The 22,083-nt window shown below is 50.7% G+C and overlaps 1 protein-coding gene across 4 annotated transcripts in view; it reads right to left on the bottom strand.

The window, feature by feature from the left end:
* The window catches only part of TMEM184B (transmembrane protein 184B), a 44,526-nt gene that overhangs the window by 16,452 nt on the left and 5,991 nt on the right, over nucleotides 1–22,083 (bottom strand). For 2 of the 4 annotated variants that reach the window (XM_032492234.1, XM_032492233.1), the window contains exons 2-3: nucleotides 5,231–5,467; nucleotides 3,541–3,706 (exon numbers count right to left, since the gene is read on the bottom strand). In XM_032492234.1, the coding sequence (XP_032348125.1) occupies nucleotides 3,541–3,706; nucleotides 5,231–5,422 (358 nt within the window). In that variant the 5' untranslated portion in view covers nucleotides 5,423–5,467. Of the gene's footprint in view, nucleotides 1–2,509; nucleotides 2,660–3,540; nucleotides 3,707–4,206; nucleotides 4,348–5,230; nucleotides 5,468–22,083 lie in introns of those variants that run through there. The other 2 variants (XM_032492235.1, XM_032492237.1) reach the window with 2 other exon arrangements.

Below are 22,083 nucleotides of genomic sequence, written 5' to 3' on the forward strand. Positions count from 1 at the left end.
AAGTTGCTTCCATACTGAAAAAGCCCACCAGGGGCCCTGCACGACGAACACCCTACCTCTTGTGAGGTGTCAGAACACTGCAGAAAAAGGCAAGATTCTAAAAGCTAGGGGGGGAGAAAAAAGGTCACATACAGGCATTAAGATCAGAATCCAGCAGACTTTCCAAAAAAACACTGGAAGCTAAGAGATAGTGAAAACCAGGCTTTCAAAATTCAGAAGAATGATTTCCAATTTAGAATTACATTCCCACTGAATACCAGCCAGGTAGAACAATATAGTAAAAGATGTTTGTGATAACTTTCAGATTTCCAAAAAAGAGAACTCCCAGGCACCATTTTTCCTCAGGAAGCTTCTAGAAGATGTTTGCTAACCAAAAGGAGAGAGCAAATGGCCAAGGTGGAAAAAAATGGCATCCAGGGAACAGGTGATTCAGGACAGAAGAGGCAACAGGGTTCCTAAGATGGCAGTGAAGGGAAGATCCAGGACAACAGCTGGGCATTAAGGGGCCTGGAGGGCAACTGGACAAGAGCAAGAAGGGCGGGGCTCCAGGAGGACGGCTCCCCGGAAAACCCAAAGCCAGCAGATGCCCTGGGTGGAGGGTTTCTTTTTTCTATTCAAATTGAAGCATTGGGAAATAAATTAATGATAGATACACAAAACACAGAGCAAACCAAAAAGCATGACAAGTAGTAACCAGAGGAAAAACAAAGCTGAACAAGGAAATGCAGTCTTGGGACACTGTAAGGCCCAGCCTTGAACATTTACACACACGAATGCACACACTGAATGCAGATTTGGAAAAAATTATGACCTAGTTACTTTAAAAAGATGAAGGAAAGAAAACTGTGTGTCTGTGTGTGTGTGTGGTTGGGAGGTAACATATCTAAATCAAACCTTCCACAGGAGTCAGCCACTATGTAACACTACAGAAAATTAAAAACTCAAGAAACAATAGTACAAACATATTTTTAGGTTATTCTAGAAAAAGAAACGAGTTTAAAGAGTTGAAAGTATGTGACCTTGGGAGTGAGGAGTTGGGGCAGTTTTGTGTTTCAACCATATGCAGGTGTTACTTTAATAAAAGTAAAATTTTAGTTACTTTTATTAAAAAGCAAATGTCTGTGTGATGCCCAGCAGAGAGCCTGGCTCTGAGCTGGCCTGTGCCATGGGCTGGGTGGGTCTGAAATAAGAGATCTCCAGCATGGTTGATTCCTGTCCCTTCCTGGGTCTTGGGACACTGAGGAGGAAGGGTGGGCAGGGGAATGAATGGGGGGCTCTTTTTGAATTTTAAGGGACACACCCCACCAGCAACTCTACAGGGGCAGCTCATGCAGGCAGCTGTTAGCACCTGGATGAGAGCACAAAGGGAGAGGGTACAAGACAGAGCAGAGGTGTGGGAAAGGGCCAGGCCAGGGCCAAGCCCACCGACGCAGACCCTGGACACAGATACTGCGAGCTGGTGAGCTCAAGGGCAGCCTGAACTTCAGAGCAGCTGCTGTGCTGTTTGCAAACTCCCTCGGAGAGGCCGAGCGGATAATAGCGTTGCTAGGAGATGTGCTTCGCAGGGCGGCAGGCTTCCTGCGAGGACCTTTCCAGGGCTGGGAGGAAGGTTGGGACAGGCAGGGCCTGAACAAAAGGGCTTCTGGAGTGGGGGGAGCCACCAACCATCTGCTGCCGCCGCTGGGGCGCAGGGCGAGGATAGTGCGGAGGCTCCCTGGCTGTGTCCCCCTTTCTGCCACAAGCCCCAGTCCTCAGGGCCCAGCAGAGAAGAGAGCCGATAAATACCCCTCATCATGCAGGAGAGCCCCTCTCCCTTGGCAGAGAATACCTTTTTGCTTCTGAAGGAACCAGCAGGCAGAGGCTGCTCGTGAGCACCCACGCACGGCCGGCAGCTGAACGGAAAAGGGTGCTCAGCCCCACCTTCCCCATCCCCAGCCTTCACAGCTCCCCAGGTGTCCAAAGGTTTCCCTGGGGACTCCACTGCTTCCAGGAACATCGGGCACTGGAGCCTGTCATGCCCTGAGCAGGTCTCCACCCGACAGAGCCCAGCAGGGACTCCAGCCTGGGATTTCAAGGAGGCCCCACGTGGGCAAACACAAGGCACGTAGCAGGTGTTTAATAATATTCCTTATTCATTCCCAAAATCGGAAGGAGTGAGCACCCATCACATCTCCACCCGTTCCTGCTCTCAGGAAGCTGACAGTCCTCACAGGGACGGAGCAAACCAGGCACGCACACTGTCTGCACTTAACTGCAAACTGCAAACCGCAAACCATGGTGAGGCCTCGAGGATGCAGACAGGGCGCTGGGAGCAGGAGAGATGGGGAAGGCCCTTCTGAGGAGCCACTGGAGTCAAGATGAAGGAGGAGGAGGAGGCGCAGGCGGGAGAGGAGCTCTGCAGGCACCCGGGAAACCAAAGGGCCCAGGTGGGCAGGAAAGGAGGCTAATGCGGCCATAGGGGCGGGTGGGGCACACTCTGTAGGCCTGTTAGGTGCCTGCATTTCCTCACCAAGTCCAAAGGCCTTTCCTGTGCCCTGCGGGTCCTCAGGGACACACAGGTTCAAAGTGGGACAGGAAGAGAGACTGGATTCTTTGGGGATGAGCATGCTTCACCCCAACATCCACAGAGCCCAGGGCCACAGGCAAAGCCCTCCTGCATCTGGGAAGCAGACAAGCAGTCATCAGAACTTTCCAGCCACAACATAAGGAAGACCAAACCTGTCACTAGACCCTAAACCAGCAGTGCAGGTACAGGGAGGAAACAGGAAAACAAAGGACCATCACAGGAGGGTGGGCATCAGAGCAGGGGTCTTGAGTTCAAGGGCCCTCCTTCCCATCCCTGCTGGCCGGTTTGGGTGCAGGCCCAAGCATCACTGGCCTGTGACCTGCCTTGGGGCCTCTGGCCTCTCCTCCTTCACCCACCCACCACCTGCAGATTTTCTAACCTGCAATTTCTAATTGAGTCCTACTTTTGTGTATCACCAGTAAAAAGGAAAATCTAAGTTTCTCCACGTGTCCTGCAAGGCTGTGTATGACCCCATTCTTGCCTGTTGGTGCAACCCCCTCCAGCCGCTGCCCCTCCTCCGGCCACGGCCGGCCCCTCCGCATAGCTCCCAGCACATTCCGGCCAGGCACGCTGGGACTGCCCAGAAGGAATGCTCATCTGCAGCACCTCCTGACAGACGCCGACTCCTTCTCTAAGTCCCAGCTCCCCGCCCTTCCCAGGCCAGGGCCACTGAGTGAGAGAGCGTCCCCAGCTCTCGGAACTGAGAAATGAGACCCAGGTGAGGGTCCCTGCTCCCAGATATCTGTGAGGGTGTTCGGGGCCACACCACAAATCGCATCAGCAGGAGAAGCTCTGGCTACACATGTGCTGGTAGCTGGGTAGACACCCTGAAGGGAGTAAAGAAGTGATGGGCGGCCCCTGAGGGAGGAAGCTGGGAAGAGGGGAGGGGTTTCCGGCTCCTGGACCAGGGGGTGTGCAGCCCCCAGCCCAGCTTCGCCCACCCCTTCCCAGTGCCCGCCCCTCGCTGTCCTCACCCTCGTAGCAGTCGCGCACGGTGCCGAAGTACACGTAGTACTGGTCGTTGGTGAAGAAGAGGAGGCTGAGCCAGGAGTCGAAGGCATAGATGGGCACGATGAAGAGGATGCGGACGATGTAGCGCTGCTCATTGGGGCAGCTGTAGCAGCGAAGGTGCATGTAGATCTGGGGGCAGAGGGAGGCCGGTCAGCCAGAGATCCCAGCCCTCACCTGAGCCCGCCTCCGCCCTTCTGCTCCAAAGGAGGAACCCAGCCCAGGGGTCAGGGACAAGCTCTGTAGAGCCCTGCCCTCACTTGCTAGGTGACCCTGAGCCTCAACATCCTTCTCTAAAGTGCAGTGACACAACTTCTGGCAGTGAGGGTGTCGTGAGCATCAAATCAAGGGGTGCAAAAAGCCTGGAGGCTGAGTGTGGCGATGCAAAGACCACGCCCAAGATTGCAAAAAAGTCAGAGACGTGCAGGGATCCACAGCTGTAACAAGCTCCCTGGGGACCCCATGCACAGCCAGGGCTGGGCACCTCGGGTGCGTGGTGCAAAGGAGGCTATGAACAGGCATGTGCGTGTCCCTCCACCCACCAGGCCTTTCTAAACACCTGGCCCCTGGAGCGTGGAGCTAAAACACAGGTGTCCAGGTGGTCGCCCACCCCACCCCATCCCTTAACTAACTTATGGTGTAGAGGACGGAACAGACGGGACCCTCGCTTCCACGGGAGGTGGAAGCGCTTCCTGGCTGAGTGGCTGCAGTGATGTCCTCATCCTGTGTCTCATTTTCCCATCTGTTGAACAGAGGCAGCGCTGCCTGCCTCTCTGGGAAGTTGGGAAAATGAAATGCGGTTTTTAGAAAGCCAGGGAAAAAATTAAAAGCTACACACAAATGCCAAGAACTGCTCTAGCCACGATGCACAGTCCCAGCAGCCAGAGTCTCTCGTCCCGGCTCCCATGACTTCATGCTTGGCCCAGCGGAGCCCTGGGCTCGGGCGGAAGAGAACAAAGTCCTCCCCATCTGCTGTGAGCCAACCGCCCTGGAAGTAGTCGGGTTCTAGAAGGGACGGGGAACACTGGGACTGCAGCAGGCTCAGCATTCCCTCTTCGCTGGGCAACCTTCAAAGTTTCTCCTTCGGGCAGCCAAGCACATCCCAGCCCACAGCAGCCTCCCCAGGAACGGCTAGCACAGGGGGACAGGAGACTTGACTTCTATCCCAGCTCTGTCTGCAGCTCGTACGCAACCAGGCTAGTTCCCCCACCCTCCTCCCTCTCTGGGTCTCAATTTCCTCATCTACAAAGGGGTCATTGACGTCCTGTGTTCCCTCACAGCTCCCAGGCTCCCCTGCAGCTTAGGCAGGACATGTGACCAGCTCTGGCCCACGGAAGGTGAGCAGGAGGGACAAGGGCCGTTTCTGGTTGAGGAGGTGAAATACCCAGAGTTTCTTCCGCACACACCACCCTCCTTGCAGTTGTCAGACGGATGATGCCGCGAAGCTCAAGATACTGGAGCCACAAATGGCACCTGACTTGCACGGGGCTGGGCTGAACAAGAAACCAGGTGAAGCCCCTGAGATTTTGGGCTTATTTATTATTGCAGCTTAGCCTGCCCTGGCCTAACTAATACTTTGTTGGATGACAAACTTCTCAGGAATCCCCCCAGAGGGCTGGGGTTGCTGGCTCAAGGGCTCCTGCATGGCCTGGGTACCTGGTGGCAGGTGATGAGCAAGGCTGTCCAAACAAAGAAGCCAGAGATGGCCTGCGCGGCGGTCGTCATCAGAAACACAGGCTGCTCCATGGCTGTGGGGCTGCCCTCAGGGATTGCAGAGACGCTGGGCGAGGCTGCTGCGGTCGTGGGTGACGCTGGATCCGGGGCCAGCGCGGCCCCCCTCACGGTCATGGTGCCCAGCAGCAGGGGCTCCCTGAGAGAAAGCCTCGAGCTGGCCTAGAGAGAGGGAACCGCAGTGTTAGCCTACTCCCAGCATCAGTGGTGGAGTCATTGGAAAGAAACTTCCAGGTCTCTACATGCACCTTCAAAATGTGACCAGACCCTGACCACATCTCACTCCAGTCCCTAGCATGTCTCCTTTGGATTAACAACCGAAGCTCCTGATCAATCTCTCTGCTTCTGCCCTTGCTCCTGCTATCCACACACAGCAGCTGTGTGAAACTTTCTAAGACGTTAGCCATTTGGGCCCCTCCTTTGCTCAAACCCTCCAACAGCCCCCAGCTCCATCGGGGTATAAGCTGCTGTCCTTACAGAGGCCCACAAGACTGCTGGATGGGCCCTCCATGGCTGTCTGATCTCAAGTCCCACTTCCATCCTCCACTCCAGTCACACTAGCTCCTTGAACATGCCAATCCTGAGCATGCCACAGGGCCTTTGCACTGGCTGTCTCTGCCCAGCTACATTGCTAGCTCCCACACTTCCTTAAGATCTCTGCCCTGACCACCTGCTCAAATGTGGCAAACCCTCCCTCACACCAGGCGCTCCTGATCTCTTTGGTTTGCTTTATTCCTATCCAGAATACTCATTAACCACCTGACTCCATCTGACAAACTATACATTACTCATGTGTTAACTGTCTGCCTCCTGCACCAGACACAAGCTCCCTGAGGGCAGGGGCTCCGTTCTGCCGTGACTGGATCTCCTGCAGGCACACAGCAGGTGTTGGGTAAATACCCTCCAGCTCTACGCATCTTTACACCTCCTGGTCTAGCAAGATCATTTTAGCACTGAGGCAGCTCTTCTAGGGAGGTGTGTCTTTTCTTTGCCGTTTCTCCCTCGTTTCCCTAACGGCTGACAGCCATTCCTCAACATCCAGCTGTGCTATTTTGGAGACTTAGTGGCCCTTCCCACCTTCAAACTGCTCACCTTTTAATTTAGCTCATGCATAACTCTTCCTAAAAGCCTGCCTTGTGCACTTTCTCCAATCAGGTACTTCCATCCATTTTGCCCGCCTCTATTGTTCTACATAACACGCAGCTCTGTCATCTGCTCCTGTTTATCCTCCTAAGAACGCCCACTCTTCGAGGCAAGACCATAGTTCCACCTTTAAACCCCAGCACCAAGCTCAGCACCAAGGCCAATTTATAACATTTACTTTATTATCTACTGCTCTTCACCCTTTATTTCAAAAGGAAGTTGAGGTACTTCAGAGAGGAGCAAAGTACAGAGTTGAGGAAGTCGGCATAAAGGAAGATTCCAGGTGGGAAAGTAAAGATGGGAGTGGGCGGACACAGGACAGCACTTCAGGGTTCGCACAGTTACCCCAGGTGGGCTGTCACATCGGCCCCACACTTCCTGGTGGCAACTTCAGTCCCTGGGGTAACAAAGTAATGGTTTCATGCTAGAAGGTAACCCAGATGTTGCAAGGATGAGCTGTTGTTAGGGTTCTCCGGGCAAGTTTACAAACAGGGACCAATGCCAGGCCGGGGGCTGGAACCACCTTCAAAGAGCAAAGCCACTCCATCAGGACCACCTAGAATTGCTCCTCGGAGGGCTGGCCACTCCTGCATCCATGGGCTTCCAGGACCCATGTCCTGTCAGAAGTCCCTTTCAGTGCTGCCACCTGTCGACAGGTTGGGCAATGCCACCCTACGGTGACGGAGTCTCCCTGCAGCAAAGACCCTGGAAGAGTACCCTGCAATGGACCAGGAGAACATCCAACCACTGATGCAAACAGATGCAAAGCCAAGAGTGGAAAGAACCCTGGCCGGAGGTTGAGTCTCAGCTTCACCCCGACCAGCCATGTGCCTACACAAGTTCCCTGGGCCCCAGAGGGTCTCCACTGCCTGACCCAGAAAATGGCCAAACCCAGCCATCTCAGCCTGAACCCTGATGACCTCTCCCAGTCCCTCCCAAGTCTGAGCTGATATTCTCAACCACAACATTATGACACCAGTGGGAGGTTTCCCTGGGCCTTCCCTGGGTGCATCCGGCCTGACCCGTGATGAAGAAGAGGTTCTTCGCCCACTCTCTCCCCACCCCCAGCCCCTTTCCAGCGCCTCCAGCACCTTCTGCCCCCTAAGCCATGTCTGCTCTTAGCTGTAAGTTTTTACCCTTTACATTTCTGTTTTCCTATAAAAAATAAATGATCTTTAACACACTGATCAAGAGAAGAATCTAGATTAACAACTCAAACTGGAGAAGGCATCTATATAAAGAAATTCCAAACTGGAGAAGGTGTCTATATAAAGACTGGTGGCGCTTTGAAAAAGAGACACAGTGACAAGTCTAAGAATAGTTCCTGTAAGTATGGTTGCAAAATTGAAAACCAGTGCCAGAAATATTTCCTAAAAAAGAAGATTTGAGTTGTAAATCATCATCTTTGTCTATCATCCCAAATTAAATGAATAAACACGGGGAAATTGGGGGGGGGGGAAGGGCTACAGGAAGTACAAACACTCCTCGATCTTGTCCTTCTGCACAAGGGCTGGGTGCGTCTAAGGCTGTTTTGCTCTCGACTAACCACAGTGTTGAGAGGGCCCTGTGCAGACTCCCCAGGTGGGGAGATGGCTGAGCTCTGACCCTGCCTGCCATCCCACCCTCCAGAGGGGAAACCTGCGTGGGCTTCTGTTCAGAAGGGGAAGCTGGTGAAGGCTCCGCCCTGTTTCTTGCTGGGGCTTCGCTTCTTCACACTCAAGTGCCTTCTTTAAGTAGGTCATCTGTTCCCAAGAAGTCTACTCAGAAAGGGTGGGCGATGCCCCCGAATTACACCCAGGACTTAAACCCAGGTCCTAGAGCACACCTTAGGCGCCTAATATCTACCAAGCGGGCCATGGATGCACCCTCCTCAGGGCCGCAGCCATCCCACCAGGGCCCTGAGTCTTCCTGCAGGAAGGGGAGGGAGGTACTTCCCAGGAGGGGAAGCCACAACCTCGGCAAGACTTCTGCAGCCTGACCGCTCTGGCCACACTTCTGTGCTGGGGCCCCATGATTTACAAACCGTTTACTTCACTTTCAGGCAGCCCTCACTGTTTACAAACCATTTTCCCCAACATGATCTCATGTTTTCTCTCACAGTAACTCTGAAGTAAGTAACATTATCTCCATCTCAGAAATGAGGAAAACGATGTGGAACTAGGTTTTACAGCTTCTTGGGCTAGTACCAAATGACTTGAGGGTTTTCATAATATGCCCCCCAAATGGTTGATGCTCTGGCTCAGATGCAGGTCTCCCAGCACCCAGAGAGGCAGGTGAAGGCGGCTCCTGGTAGGCTGTCACCCACAGCTCACCCTGCTCCCAGGACCCTAGGCAGCTCACAGCAGTAGACCCCGCAAACTTCACAGGGTGGAGTGCTGGGGGCAGGGGATGACACCGGGGTCCCGTCCTCTCATATTCAGGACAGGCACCAACCTGGGAAGGATCTTTGCCTTCCCAGGTCCCACAGGCAAGCAGGATGCTGGCCTGGTGGAGCCCTGGACTTGGCAGAAGTAGGGGTTTGCTCCCCGGAAGATCCCCCACGGATCCCCTTCTCTATGTGGTCCACACACCCCAGAGGGGAGAACATGCAGGATGAAGCTCAGAATCCTAGATGCTCTGGCAGGTCCCCTGTATTTTCTCAATCGACTACATTAAACTTCTGCCAGGGTCGTGGCAGAGAGCCTGAGGGGAGACACTGGAGTCACCTTTCCAACAAACACGCCCAGAGGCCTCTGGACGCTGTGCTGGGCATGGAAGATCCAGCCTCAGCCTCAAGGACTCACGGCTCCTCTACACAACAGGGGTACCTGGAGGCCTTGCCCCACCGCCCTGTGCAAGAAGTGAGTGTCCAGACCTAAGAGAGCCCTGAGAAAGCACCAACTGCCTTGGCCAAGGCCAGGGAGAGGGTCAGGGAAGGCCCTGAAACGGCAGGGACTTTGGGGCAGTCTCTCCAGAGAGTAACCAAGCTCCAGCTGTGAAGTCACCGAGCAGGGTTCCCGCCAGACTTTACCGCCTGCGAGCTGACTTCACCTCTCAGGGCGTCAGTTTCCTCACCTATAATATTTGAGGCTGACCACATTGTTGACAAAGGTGTGTACTGCTTTACACAAGTCCCATTAATAAATGGAGACAGAATGCAGCCAAAAAATTGCAACTCCTAACACAAATAACAGACATAGATAAGGCTCATCAATGGATGAAAAACCACTAGGTGAGTGGCTGACAGGGGACTTGGTAAGGGATGGAGCAGGCAGCACCCTCTGAAGCCACAGTCAAGATCAACATCACCAGAAAGGGGCCACCAGAGATGCCAAGCCTCCTAACGGGGTGCACAGGAAGCAGACAGCACCACCTAGGAAGGACTCTTACCCAAAAAGTGATAACACGCTTCTCGAACTCACCACCAGTGTCCAGGATACACAGAGGGTAGTGGGACAGATGAAATGATACCACAAGGAAGCGGCAGCCAAAGCCAGGCCGTGGGACAGTCTATAGGACAAATGACCCAGTTTCTTCAACAAATTAGTGGCTTATAAACAAAGGTGGCTGAGGAGCCGTTATGGAACAAGAGGCGAAGGAGACATTACAATGAAATGCAACATGCGGGCTTTGTTGGGTCCTGATGCGAACAAACCAATGATTAAAAGAAGACATCACTGGATAAACAACAGGGTACTCCTATAGAGCACAGGGAACTATATTCAATATCTTGTAATAGCCTATAGTGAAAAAAACATGAAAAGGTATATATATATGTATGACTGAATCACTGTGCTGTACACCAGAAATTAACACAACATTGTAAACCTACTGCAAAGACGACGACAATGACGACGACGACGACGATGACATCGACATCTTTGAAATAGAAAGTACACAAGAATTCTTGCCAATTTTGTTAGGCATGATAATGGCATGATGGGTATGTCAAAATAAAGGTCCTTGTCAATGGAGGAAGAATGATCTTTTCAATAAACAGTACTGGGACAACTGGCTATCCAGAGGCAAAAAAAAAAAAAAAAAACCCAAAAAGGAACCTTAACCTAAACCCTTATACCATATACAAAAATTAATTCAAAATGGATTATGGATTTAAGTGTAAGGCTACAAAACTTTTAGAAGACACAAAAGAAAATCTTTGAAACTGAGGACTAGGCAACATGTTCTTGGACTTGACACCAAAAGTATGACCCATAAAAGGAAAAACTGATAAACTGGACTGTAAAAGTAAAAAATTTCATGCTGTGGCTCTGTGAAGAGGATGAAAAGGCAAGCCATGTAGTGTAAGAAAATATTTGCAAGCCACATATCCTACAAATGACCAGCATCTAGAATATAGAGTATAGGAAGAAAGCTCAAAGCTCAACAATAAAAAACAAAAATCCAATCAGAAAATGTGCAAAAGATATAAACAGACATTTCACTCAAAAAGGACCATGAACACATAAACAGTCGTTCAACATTAGCAATCAGGGAAATACAAACTAAAACCACAACAAGATATCACTACCTACCTGTAAATACACAACAGTACCTCAAATGCTGGTGAGGATGCAGAAAAACTGATCACACATACGTTCCTGGTGGGAATATAAAATGGTAGAGCCACTCCGGAAGAGAGTTTGGCAGTTTCTTGTAAAACTAACATGCACTTACCACACAACCCAGTAATCACTCTTAGACATTTATCCTGGAGAAATGAAAACATACTTTCACACAAAAACCTATACACAAATGTTCACAGCAGCTGTATTTGTAATCACCAAAACCTGAAAACAATCCAAATGTCCTTCAACCGGTAAACTGTAAAACTCTGGTACAGCCAGATCATGGAGTACTACTCAGCAACAAAAAGGAACAAAGTATGGTTACAGGCAGCAATCCAGATGGATCTCAGGGCATTATGTTAAGTGAAAATAGCCAACCTCAAAAGGTCACGTGCTGTCTGATTACATTTATATAACACTCTCAAAATGACAAATCTATAAAGATGGAGAACAGATGGGTGGTTGGCAGAGGACAGCAAGGAAGATGTGTGCACAAATATAAAGGGGGCATCAGGAGGAGTTCCCTCCAGGTGGTGAGATATTTTGTATCTCGATAGTGGTGGTGGCTACATGAGTCTACAGGTGATAAACCTGCATAGTGAAAACCGAGTAAGGTCTGTAGTCCAGGTAACAGTACTGCATTAACATCCACATCCCAGCTTTGATATTGTCCTACAGCAATACGAGATGCCAAGACTGGGGGAAGACAGGTACATGGGACTCTACACACTATTTTTGCAACTTCCTGTGAGCCTGTAATTATTTCAAAAATTTTTTTTAATTTCAAATTTTTAGTTTTTTAAAAGTTCCTTATCAAGTAGAGATGCATACTGATCTATTTAAGGGTGAAAAATAACATGACATCTAGGATTTTACTCTTCAAAAAGGGGGAGAGGCACAGATGCAACAAGACTATAAGATGCTGCTAACTGTTGAAGCTGAGTGACTGACAGGTAGAAATGCATTTTACTATGTGCTCTACTTCTGTGTGTTAGAAATTTTCTGTAATAAAAAGCTTGAGACAGTAGAACAGGAGAATTTTCTACCAAATTTGTAATGAGATTGGCAGTGACTCAGGAAATCATCTCTATCAGAGATTTACTGGTTACCTTACAAGACAGAAAAAGCAAATAAGAAAAGCAATCAGAAAGATTCATCAAACTTAACAGAGCTCAGCACATCTTTCTTTTACCAAAAAATATTCCAAATTTGCCCATTTTTTCCTATGATTATTGGCATCAGAGATGCTCCCCGGTAATGTTTTCAAAGCATGTTTAATATGTCCCTTCACAGGAAAGTCATGTTATCACAGTGAATGAGAAAGGAACCACTCTTTGAGAGAAACCTCAGCTATGGCCAGAGCCTTCTAGAAAAGTAAATTTGAAAATGTTTCTCTTGTGGGATTTTGTCACCAAAAACAATCTGTCTGTAACTTACAAAAGCCCTCATATCCGAGCTCCTAAAAACCTACGTAACAGAATTTTCTAATCTGTTTAAAAATTTCCAAAGCATTTGAGTGGGTTTTGGACTCATGTGTTAAGAACTTTAAAATACCTTCCATTTAGTTTACAAAAACATCTGATTGGCATCAGGGAAGATGGAAATGTACTAGCCAAGTTTCAACAAATCCTCTGTGTACGCAATGGACGGGATGGAAAAATGAGTAACCCGATTTAGAAAGAAAGCCAGTGATGCGTTTCCTCTGTGTGCAGCTACGTGTCCCAGGCAGGGATCTTCAGGGAGAGCAGCCATTTAAACCAAGTACCTAAACAAACTGCTCTCTCCCGGAGCATTAAAGCACAGTTTCCAAAAATAAGTACGTGAAGCCAGAAGGTTTCTGTACCAACAAAACTTTTTTCATTTTTAAAAATTATTACACCTTTAACTCATCCTTTGATTTCTATTTTTGGTGCAGGTTTTTTTTTGGGGGGGGGTGTTTATGACGTACAAGTAAGTACATCAATAGCCAATACTGGGGGTGCATGCCCCCAAGTTTTTACTGATAGGGATGTGTGAATAAAGAAAGTGTGAAGACTGGTGCTGTAAGCAGTGGGAAAAGCCAGTCGCTGACCCGGCTCCTAACCTTCCCTGCAACGCCTCTGCCTGTCCTTCAGCCTTCCTCAGTCTCAGGCTGAATCAGACAGAAAGCACAGTCAAGGCTTGGTCCCGCCTCTCTCCCAGGGGCCCACCTACCCGCAAGGTGGCTCCACACCTGGGCTCTCACTTGCCCGCCTCCCGGCAGGCTGGGAAGAGGCAGGGCCACAGTCTGCACCTGGTCCTAGGCTCTGAGTCAGGGAAACTGAGCTGGAATCTCGGCACTGCCACCTGGGTGACTGGATATCTCTGGATTTATTAGGTGCACCCTGCTGTAGCCAAGGCCCTTGGGCCAAGAGAGATTAGGAACTCAGAGTTTTTCAGATTTTAGGAAGGATTATGGTGCTGTATATGGCACGTACGTGGTGATACCCCCAAAATCAAACACATAGTATTTCCACAGAGAAAGGTGAGATATTTTTAAAGACCCTAATTAGTCTTGCATCAATTCAGGTCAGATTTTTGCCACGAAATTAGTTTGCTGCAGACTTAGGAAGAACCTTTGGGATTCGGGTGTTCTGGATTCCAGAAAGGTGGAGAAGGGACAAGGGCTTGCACCATCCTCCAGAGCTGCAGGGAGGCTGATGCTCAAGGAAGCAGGAATCAAGTGTGGTTTATTTTTTCACTTATTTTCAAACATGACCACATCCTTCCTCCTGACCTGAAATCTCCTGAGAACATGTCAGGCTCCGATGGTGGGATGCAGTCCTGACTCCTCTGCAGAGCCCAGACCCTTGGCATCTGGGTCCCAGCCTCCCTCCCTGCCTCTCTGAGCACTGGCAACACTAGGTCCCTCCACATGGAACCCCAGCCCCTGTGCCAACGCATCCTCCCCTCTGCCCTGGTCCTTGTGGCCAGTGACAGCTGCACTCACAAGCCATCCTAAACATCACAGCTTCACCCAGGGCCGGCCCACTCCCGCCCAGCTGCCCCATGCTCCCTCCATGAGGTCGGTTCTGACATCGTCTCCCCACACCTGACTCATCTATCTCTAGGCCTAGCACAGTGCCAGAAACACAGCAGGGATCTGGAAGAGAAGAATCAGTCAATCAAATGACTGACTAAAGGCCTGAAATTAAGCCACCTGCTGAAGGCCACTGGCCGCTGGTCTCCTCCACACCATCCAGGGCTCAGCTGGAGGACCTGGACGTTGGGCTGGAGGGAGGGATGGGCTGGGTCAAGACAAAGGATAGAGGCTGAGTCACACCATCTCACACATATCTGCCAACGTGGAGAGGCCACGCCAGTGGGGGCAAAGGGACTTGTCCTCAGTGCTCCATCAGGACACAACCCGGTCCACCTAGTGTGAGCAACAGGAAGGTGAGCGTCTGCCAAGATACAGATGTTTTTACCACCTGGCACAACCTAGCAATGTTCTGGTTGCTTCTAGAATAAGGAAGCTCCTAATGAAACACGGTCAGAAGTCTCCTGGGGTAGGAACACTGATCGCGGAACCTCTGTAGGGTAGTTTACTCATCCCTGTCTTCTACCCAACAAGCTTCTGGAGACCAGAGGTCATGTTTTATGTGCAACCTTGATCCCAGATCTCCCTCAGAGCCTGGACATGGTTAGCACTCAACAAGCTTTGGCTGGACAAGGGGGCAACTGAATGAATGTCTGCCCTTTACAACTCCAACTCTATGACACTCTCCACCGCCACCGTGCCCACCCCAGGGAGCGGCACATTCTCCTGTTCCCCCTACAGACCTTTATCCCCACCTGCCTTGATAGCTGTCACCTTCTACAACCTACTGCAGTTTGCACGTGGCACGTCTTCCCTGGTCTTTCCTAGCACTGACCACAACTGTGATTCGATCTGTTCCCTTAACATCCTGTGAGTCGGGCTTCATGAGGGCAGGGACCGTGTGCTGTGATGAAAAGTTACTTGCTGGATGACTGCTTTGGGCAGGTGTCAACAGACACTGGGAAGGGGTGTGCCCAGAGCAGGAAACCTGCCCTAGGCTGCTGCTGGGGGAGGGGGGCATCATGGCCTGACTGACAGATCACCTGTGGCACTCTACAGGTGACAAAGCACTCCTGACAGCCGTGTGGAGTGAGTCTCACTGCAGTCAGAGCATCCCAGCAGGGGTACTGTGGTCCCCTAGGAGGGCTGTGGGGAGCACCAAGCCACAGGGTGGACAGAGCTCACCTCACAGGCCCAGAAAGCCAGGCTTCAGGGGATCAGGGCCAGGAAAACCCAGCTCACGAGGAAAGGGAAGAGTGCCAGGTTATGAAGGTCCTCCCCACCTCAGCGGCCAGAAGAGTGCTTGAGAGCGCAGGATCAGAGTACAGGGAAGTGGGGGTCACGAGTAAAAGTCAACCAGGCCCTGGCGAGGCCTGATGAACCGTGCCACACCTAGGAAACGACTCAGAGTGATGCAAGCGCTCACCTCCCCTGATACAGCCCCCACCCCACCCTTCTCCACAGAAGACATCTTTTGGCCAACTCTCCTTCTGAAGACACCCACCTTTTCCAGAAAAGCTACAGAGCGACGTGTAGTCACTAAACTCGGCCACCTGCCTTGGAATTTAGGTATTCCAGAGCATCTTACCACCTCAGACAGATTTTATTCTTAGTCATTTCACTTCACGCTTGGGGAATACCTTGTTGTCTTGTGTCTCCCACAAATTTCCTATGTGGAAGGCTGAATAGTGGCCACCCAAAGGTGTTCACATCCTGAACTCCCCACCTGTGAATTTTACCTTACATGACCAAAGGGACCTTGCTGGTGTGATAAAGGATCCTGAGATAAAGAGATTATCCCCAATTATCTGGGTGGGCCAGATATAATCACAAGGGTCCTTAGAAGAGTGAAGCAGGAGGGTGTGCCTGTGAGACTCTGAAGCTGGAGGAAGGGCCTGAGCCAAAGAACCCAAGTGGTCTCCAGAAGCTAGAAAAGACAAGGAACCTCCAGAAGGAACAGAGCCCTGCCAATGCCATGATTTTAGCTCCACGAAATACACTCTGGATTTCTGATCTCAAAACTGGAAGACAATACATTTGCATTTTAAGTCACTGAGTTTCTGGCAGTTTGTTACAGCAGCAGCAGGAAACTAACACACCCAGTTCACAGATGAGGAAACAGAGGCCTGGAGGGCTAACATCATTTGTCTACAGAATTGGTAAGTGGCTCCTCACGCTGCCTGAGCCGTCCTGACAGGTCCCCAGATTGCCAAGGGCTGTTAAGGAGCAGTGGGCTCTGAAGTCAGACTTCTGGACTTGACTTCCAACCCTGCCACTGACTAGCTTTGTGTCTGTGGGCAAGTTACACAACCTCTCCTTGCTGCAGCTTCCTCAGCTGTAAGATGGGGCCGCAGCCACACTGAGCTAGGATAGCTGTGGGCAATAAACGAGTCACTACAGGAAAGCGCTGAGAACAGGGCCCGGCACTGCACTTTGTTCAGTCAGTCCAGCCTAAGGCCAACCAGGCCAGGAGACCACATCCCCAACCGTCCCCGAGACCCAGACCAGCCCTGTCTCTGCTGCTTGGCTCCTTTTTAAACCTTCTGAGGTCATATTTTCATTCATTAGTTTTGGCTCCAAAGCCTTTTGAGCGGCAGCCACGAAGCACCACATGCATGCATGCAGGGGGCTCTGGAACCTGAACGTGGCCTGGGAGGGATTCCGGTTCTTGCATTTAAGACACACAGAGAAACGACGACCTTCACAGGGCTCACCAGGCAGCGCCTGACTTGAGGGCGGTTCATCCAAACTGAATTGACCACTGCTCCAACTTCGGTGGCCAGGACTGGCTGGCTGGCCCTCCGGTCTCCCAGGGCTGTGTACTCTGTGAACTTCTGGGCCGCTGCCTTTGGGGGGAGGCTGACCCACATCAGAGCAGATCAGCAGCCCACAGCCTGGCCCCTCTCCAGAGGGGATTAGAGGGAAAGCGCAGCGGGCCGGAGCAGTGCTGCCCAGTTGGCCTTTGGAGAAAGGATCACGTGCCCTCGTAAGGGGGCAGGGCCTGTCTCTCAGTCCCACTCCCCTTCAATCAACACACAAGCCAGGGCCACTCCAGCGCTCCGCACCTGTCCCTCTTCTCCTGGGGCCAAGTTCCCACGAATCTCTCAACTAGGAAAGAAGAACCATCCAACCGTGTATCATCTATCCTTCATTTCAGGAGGTGGGGTAGTGCAGAAATAAAAGAGAACAACAAAGTAATCCAAAATCCCTCAGTGGGATTACTTAATTCAGCCTTAAAATTAAGTCTTTTTTTTTTTTTTCAATACATACCAGGCCAAATTTTGATCCTTTCAGTTCTCTCCCAAACTGAGACAGATGGGCCAATGCTCAGCTTCTCCAACTGGACTCTCTAACTGTGTTCCTCTAATGAGACCACCTTTCCAGCCAGCTAAACCCCAGTCCTGAGCAAACAGGTCCCCTTCAGATGCAGAACCTGGACCTCAATAGTCCCGCTGGCCCACGGAAACTGGGTGTTTTAGCCAACAACCTGTCCTGACCTCTGCGGCCCTTTTGGTAGGAAGCCCGGCCCCTGCCAGGGTACCCAGACAGAAATCCCAGCCTGAACCTCATTCACACTTTCATGTGTGTACTGAGTTGCGTGAGCCAGTGTTCCACCCTGTGTGTACACCCACAGACAAGAACAAGAAATTTCAAAGCAGCCCTGCTGATAACAGTAAAAGCCTGGACACAACACAAATGCCCACCCTCGGAATGAATAAATAATGACAGCTGACCCTTGTACAGCAGTGGGTTACGGACACTGACCCTCGGGGGTCAAAAATCCATGCATAACTTACAGTCAGCCTTCTGTATCTGCAGATTCAACCAACTGCGGATCATGTAGCACTGTATTTATTGAAAAAAATCCATGTAAAAGTGGACCCACGCAGTTCAAAGCCATGTTGTTCAAGGGTCAACTGTATATTTAAACAGTGGACTTCTACGCCACAGTGCACAAGAACAAAGACTGCCCTACATAACTGGATGACTCTCGCTAGAGGATTTTCTATATGATTCCGTTTACGAGAAGGTCAAAACCAGTCAATACCGATGAGGTGTGAGTAGTGGTTACCTGTGAGGTTAGTGACCCAGAGGAGGCTCCAGGGAGGGGCTGGAAACGGCCTGCAGCTTGATCTGGATAGTAGTTTACACAGGATTTATAGATATAAAAATCCATCGCACTGTACATCTAAGATTTGTGTACTTTACTGTAGTAAGTTAATAAACATTTACCTTTGAGCACCTCCCACGTGCTAAGTCCAAAGGGTATCTCAGGCAAGTCTTTAAACCTTAAGAGCTTACAGCCCCATGGGGAAGAAAATACACTCAAATAACAGTACAAGATTGCCTGTGGCCAGTGGGACAGGTGGTGAGAGGGGCCCAGGGGTCAGTATCACTCACGATGGACGGGAAGTGGGAGAATAAACTGATCAAATGCAGGAGTTCTGGAGGCAGCCAGACCTGTGTCCAAATCCTAATTCTCACTGTGTGACCCAGACAAGATGTTTGCTCTGCTGCTTCATCCGTGTGGGGGAGTCACGGTAGCTGCACATTTCGTGGGTCCTCGTGAAGATGGGAGAAGGAATGCACACAAGGTGCTGGGAGATGAGGCTCGTTATTCCTGCTGTGAGGCTGGGCCCGCCTGTGCCAGGCACCGGGGCTCACAGATGTGAAACAGGCTGTCCACCACAGGGCCTGATCCCGCCACGAAGAGGGCAGCCAGCCTTCACTTCCTTAGCAAACGACAAATCAGGGGCCCTGGACGTTATATGGACTTTGCCTAAAGGAGCCCACAGCCCAGCGGGGAACCAGACACCTAGGACACAATGTAAGAGGCTTTAAGTGCCAGCAGAGAGGAACAGATAAAGAAGCAGGGGAGGTCAGAGTGCCGTGCAGAGGAGGAAACTGAGCTGGGTCTTGAAAGGCGGACGGGATTTGGGCATGTGGAGGCCGCTACATTATGGAAGGAAAGGCCATCAGGCAGAGAGAACTGCGCAAGCAAAGGCACGGAAGTGGGAAGGTGGGGAGGCACGAGGGGGAAAGAGCGATCAGTCAAGTGTGGCTTCACCAGAGATCCAGTAAGTAGGGCCTGGGGCAGGGACTTTATTTATGCGTTACTGGGGAAGCCCCTGAAGGTTTCAGAGGTCAGGAAATAAGCATATCAGAGCAGGGATTTAAAATGACAAGCCAAGAGAGGGACGGTATAGCTCAGTGGTAGAGTGCCTGCTTATTTAGCATGCACATGGTCCTGGGTTCAATCTCCAGTGCCATTAAAAGTAAATAAATAAAAACCTAATCCCCCCAAAAAATTTTTCTTCCAAATAAATAAAATAAATTTTAAAAATAAAATAAAATTACAAGCCACACAACAGCAGTGTTCTGGAGAGACCAGAGGGAGGTGGCTACATGACTCCAGGGCTGGATGAGGGGCTAGATTTCCCAAGAAACACCCAAGACCCCATACCTGGCTCCCTTTGTGAGACCCAAGCTTGCATTTTTGATGAGTGGGCCCTGAGTGAGGATGGCTGGTCCTTGAGGGGGTAGGTAGCCTTGACTGTTCCGCACTGGACAAGAGGTAGGTTTCTTATGGTTCTTGTTGATTGAATTTTGTTCATTTAAATTTTTTGGGAAAGTCACATATTCACATGAATCGGCACTCAAAAGGTACTGAGGGTCTCAAGTGAACTGTCTCTGGGCACCAGCTCCCACCCTAGAGGCACCCCAATCACCAACGTCTGGGAATCCTGAGACCCAAGCACGTATATAAGCAAATGCACTTACCACTTCCTTTTACTTTCGCACAAAGCCACACCAGACACCGCCCTGCACCTGCTCCTTCCACACCAATCTGCCTCGGTGACTGTTCTGTGTGTGTGTGTGGTGCCTCCATCTTCTTTTTTATGGCTGTACACTATTTCATGGTTTGGATGGACAATAATTTGCTCCTGGCCCCCTGCCGATGAACTTTGAGAAGGTTGCTTCCCACTTTTTACTATTAAAAATGAGACAACAATGACTAACCCTGCGAATAAGTCATTTTGCACACATGGTATCTTATCTGTAGGATAAATTCCTAGTAGTGCAACTGCTGGGTGAAAGAAAGCCTTCAAGCATCTATAATTTTGAAAATGTTGCTAGAGAGGCTGGATACAATTTAATCGCTCATCCAAGAAATAAGCCTAATTATTGGGGAAAATACTAACAATGTGTAGTTCCAAGGATGGCCAGAAGAAAGAGAAAAGCCCCGTTTTCAGCAGACAGAGCACTGGGTCAGCAGGTGGCTCTGGACCTGGATCAGCCTCGAACTTACCCAGTGCCCTGGTCCACAAACTCACGTTTCCTATCTGTGAGTGAAGGGCCAGACCCACTCAGCTCCTAGGCCTTTCCTAGCAGACTGGCTGTGGAGCCCTGGTCCCAGGGAAGGTAGAAGGCTGGACGGTGATTGGAGTCACCATGACATTCAGCCTTAATTGGTCTCCCTGGGCAAAGGCACCAGGGCTAGCAGAGGAGCAGGCAGGCCACGGAATGTGCACTAGAAGCAGGCCTGATGGGGAGGGGGTGGGAGTGGAGAGCCCAAGGGGTCAGGTGCTTCCAGTCTGGTCATCCTAAACGAGTGACAAGCACCTCTTTCCATGTCCCCTGCACAAGCTGTAGAGGCACCACAGCCATGCAAGATACACTCCGTCTCCATGACCTTCACTGCTGTGTCCACATGGACCTGTTATGCAACAGCCATGGCCACTTGAACCCCAGTCAACAAGTGGGCAGCTGGCAGAGGATGGAGGCGGACCCCTGGGTACCTAGTGTCCTCCCTGTGAGTGACAGCAGTTGGGCAAATGCAGTGGGCAGGGCAGGGCTTCCTCCCACCCCCACAAATCCAGCTCAACTACTGGGAACTATAAATGGAAGAAATGGTCTCCTGCCCTCAACCGAGTGGGAGACACCTCTTGGCAAACCAAAGCCAGCATTCGAGAGGCAGAACCCCCACCAACCTTCCCATTTCCCAGCCCATGCTCTGCTCCAACAGACTGGACGGCCAGGAACGCCTGAAAATCAAATCATACTAAAATACACTGAGGTTATTGCTATTAACATTTTCTAACCACCACACAGTGCATCTACCTTTGTAAAGCAAATATGTACTGTTCTGGTAAATTGAGACTTTCGTACATCCTGTTTATTTAAAACCCAAGGACAAACTTGTGTAGATGCACTTCTCTTCCTGGAGGTGGGGCAGTGACACCAAATGCTCTTGGAGAGCTCGCTCCCTCCATCCCTCCACTCACCTGCTCCAGGTGATCCCACTACCTGGAAAGCCTTCCCCAGCTTCTCCACCTGCCAACCTCCACTGTCCATCAGAACCCGCAGCTCAGCTGCCCTTCCCCCGGGGGGCCTCAGCTCCTTAGCCCACCGGCAGGCAGAGCAGACTGCGGCCTCCTGGGGCCCCCACAGCTTCCACCTGACCCTCTACTAACACTCTCCAAGTCTAAGCAGCAATTCCACCTGCTGGGCTTCCCAGCGGGACTGCAGGCTCTCTGGGGGTGCAGCTGTGCTAGAGGGGCCACTCAGCACAGCAAGGGCACAGGATTCGGAATGGAAAACCTGGATGCTTCCTTCCACAGGATCTGAGGCAAATTCACCCTTCTGAGTCTCAGTCTACCCACCTACAAAATAGGCACAATAATTCCAGGGCCACTGGAAGGATTAAATGAAACAATATTTGTGAAAAGTAATTTGCAAACTGCAAAGCCCTACACAAACTCTGATGAGGATTCGTAGTATTATTACTAACTAGTATGCTAACATTAATTAATATTAATTTACTCACACACATTCCTTCCCCAACACCTAGCACTGTGCCTACAGGAGCCCAAAATGACTGCTGATGGAATCCCAGATTCTCTGTTCATTCTAGATGGAATGAAAAACACGGCGGCTAGAGATGGAGACCAGGAGCCTCTGCCAGTGGCTACAGCAGCAGCAAAAGCCACAGGGTTAGTTATTTTTCCCTCGGAGTTTTCCCGTAAGTG

The sequence above is a fragment of the Camelus ferus genome, chromosome 12 (assembly GCF_009834535.1).
Source record: "Camelus ferus isolate YT-003-E chromosome 12, BCGSAC_Cfer_1.0, whole genome shotgun sequence".
In the NCBI taxonomy this organism is placed as follows: Eukaryota; Metazoa; Chordata; class Mammalia; order Artiodactyla; family Camelidae; genus Camelus; species Camelus ferus.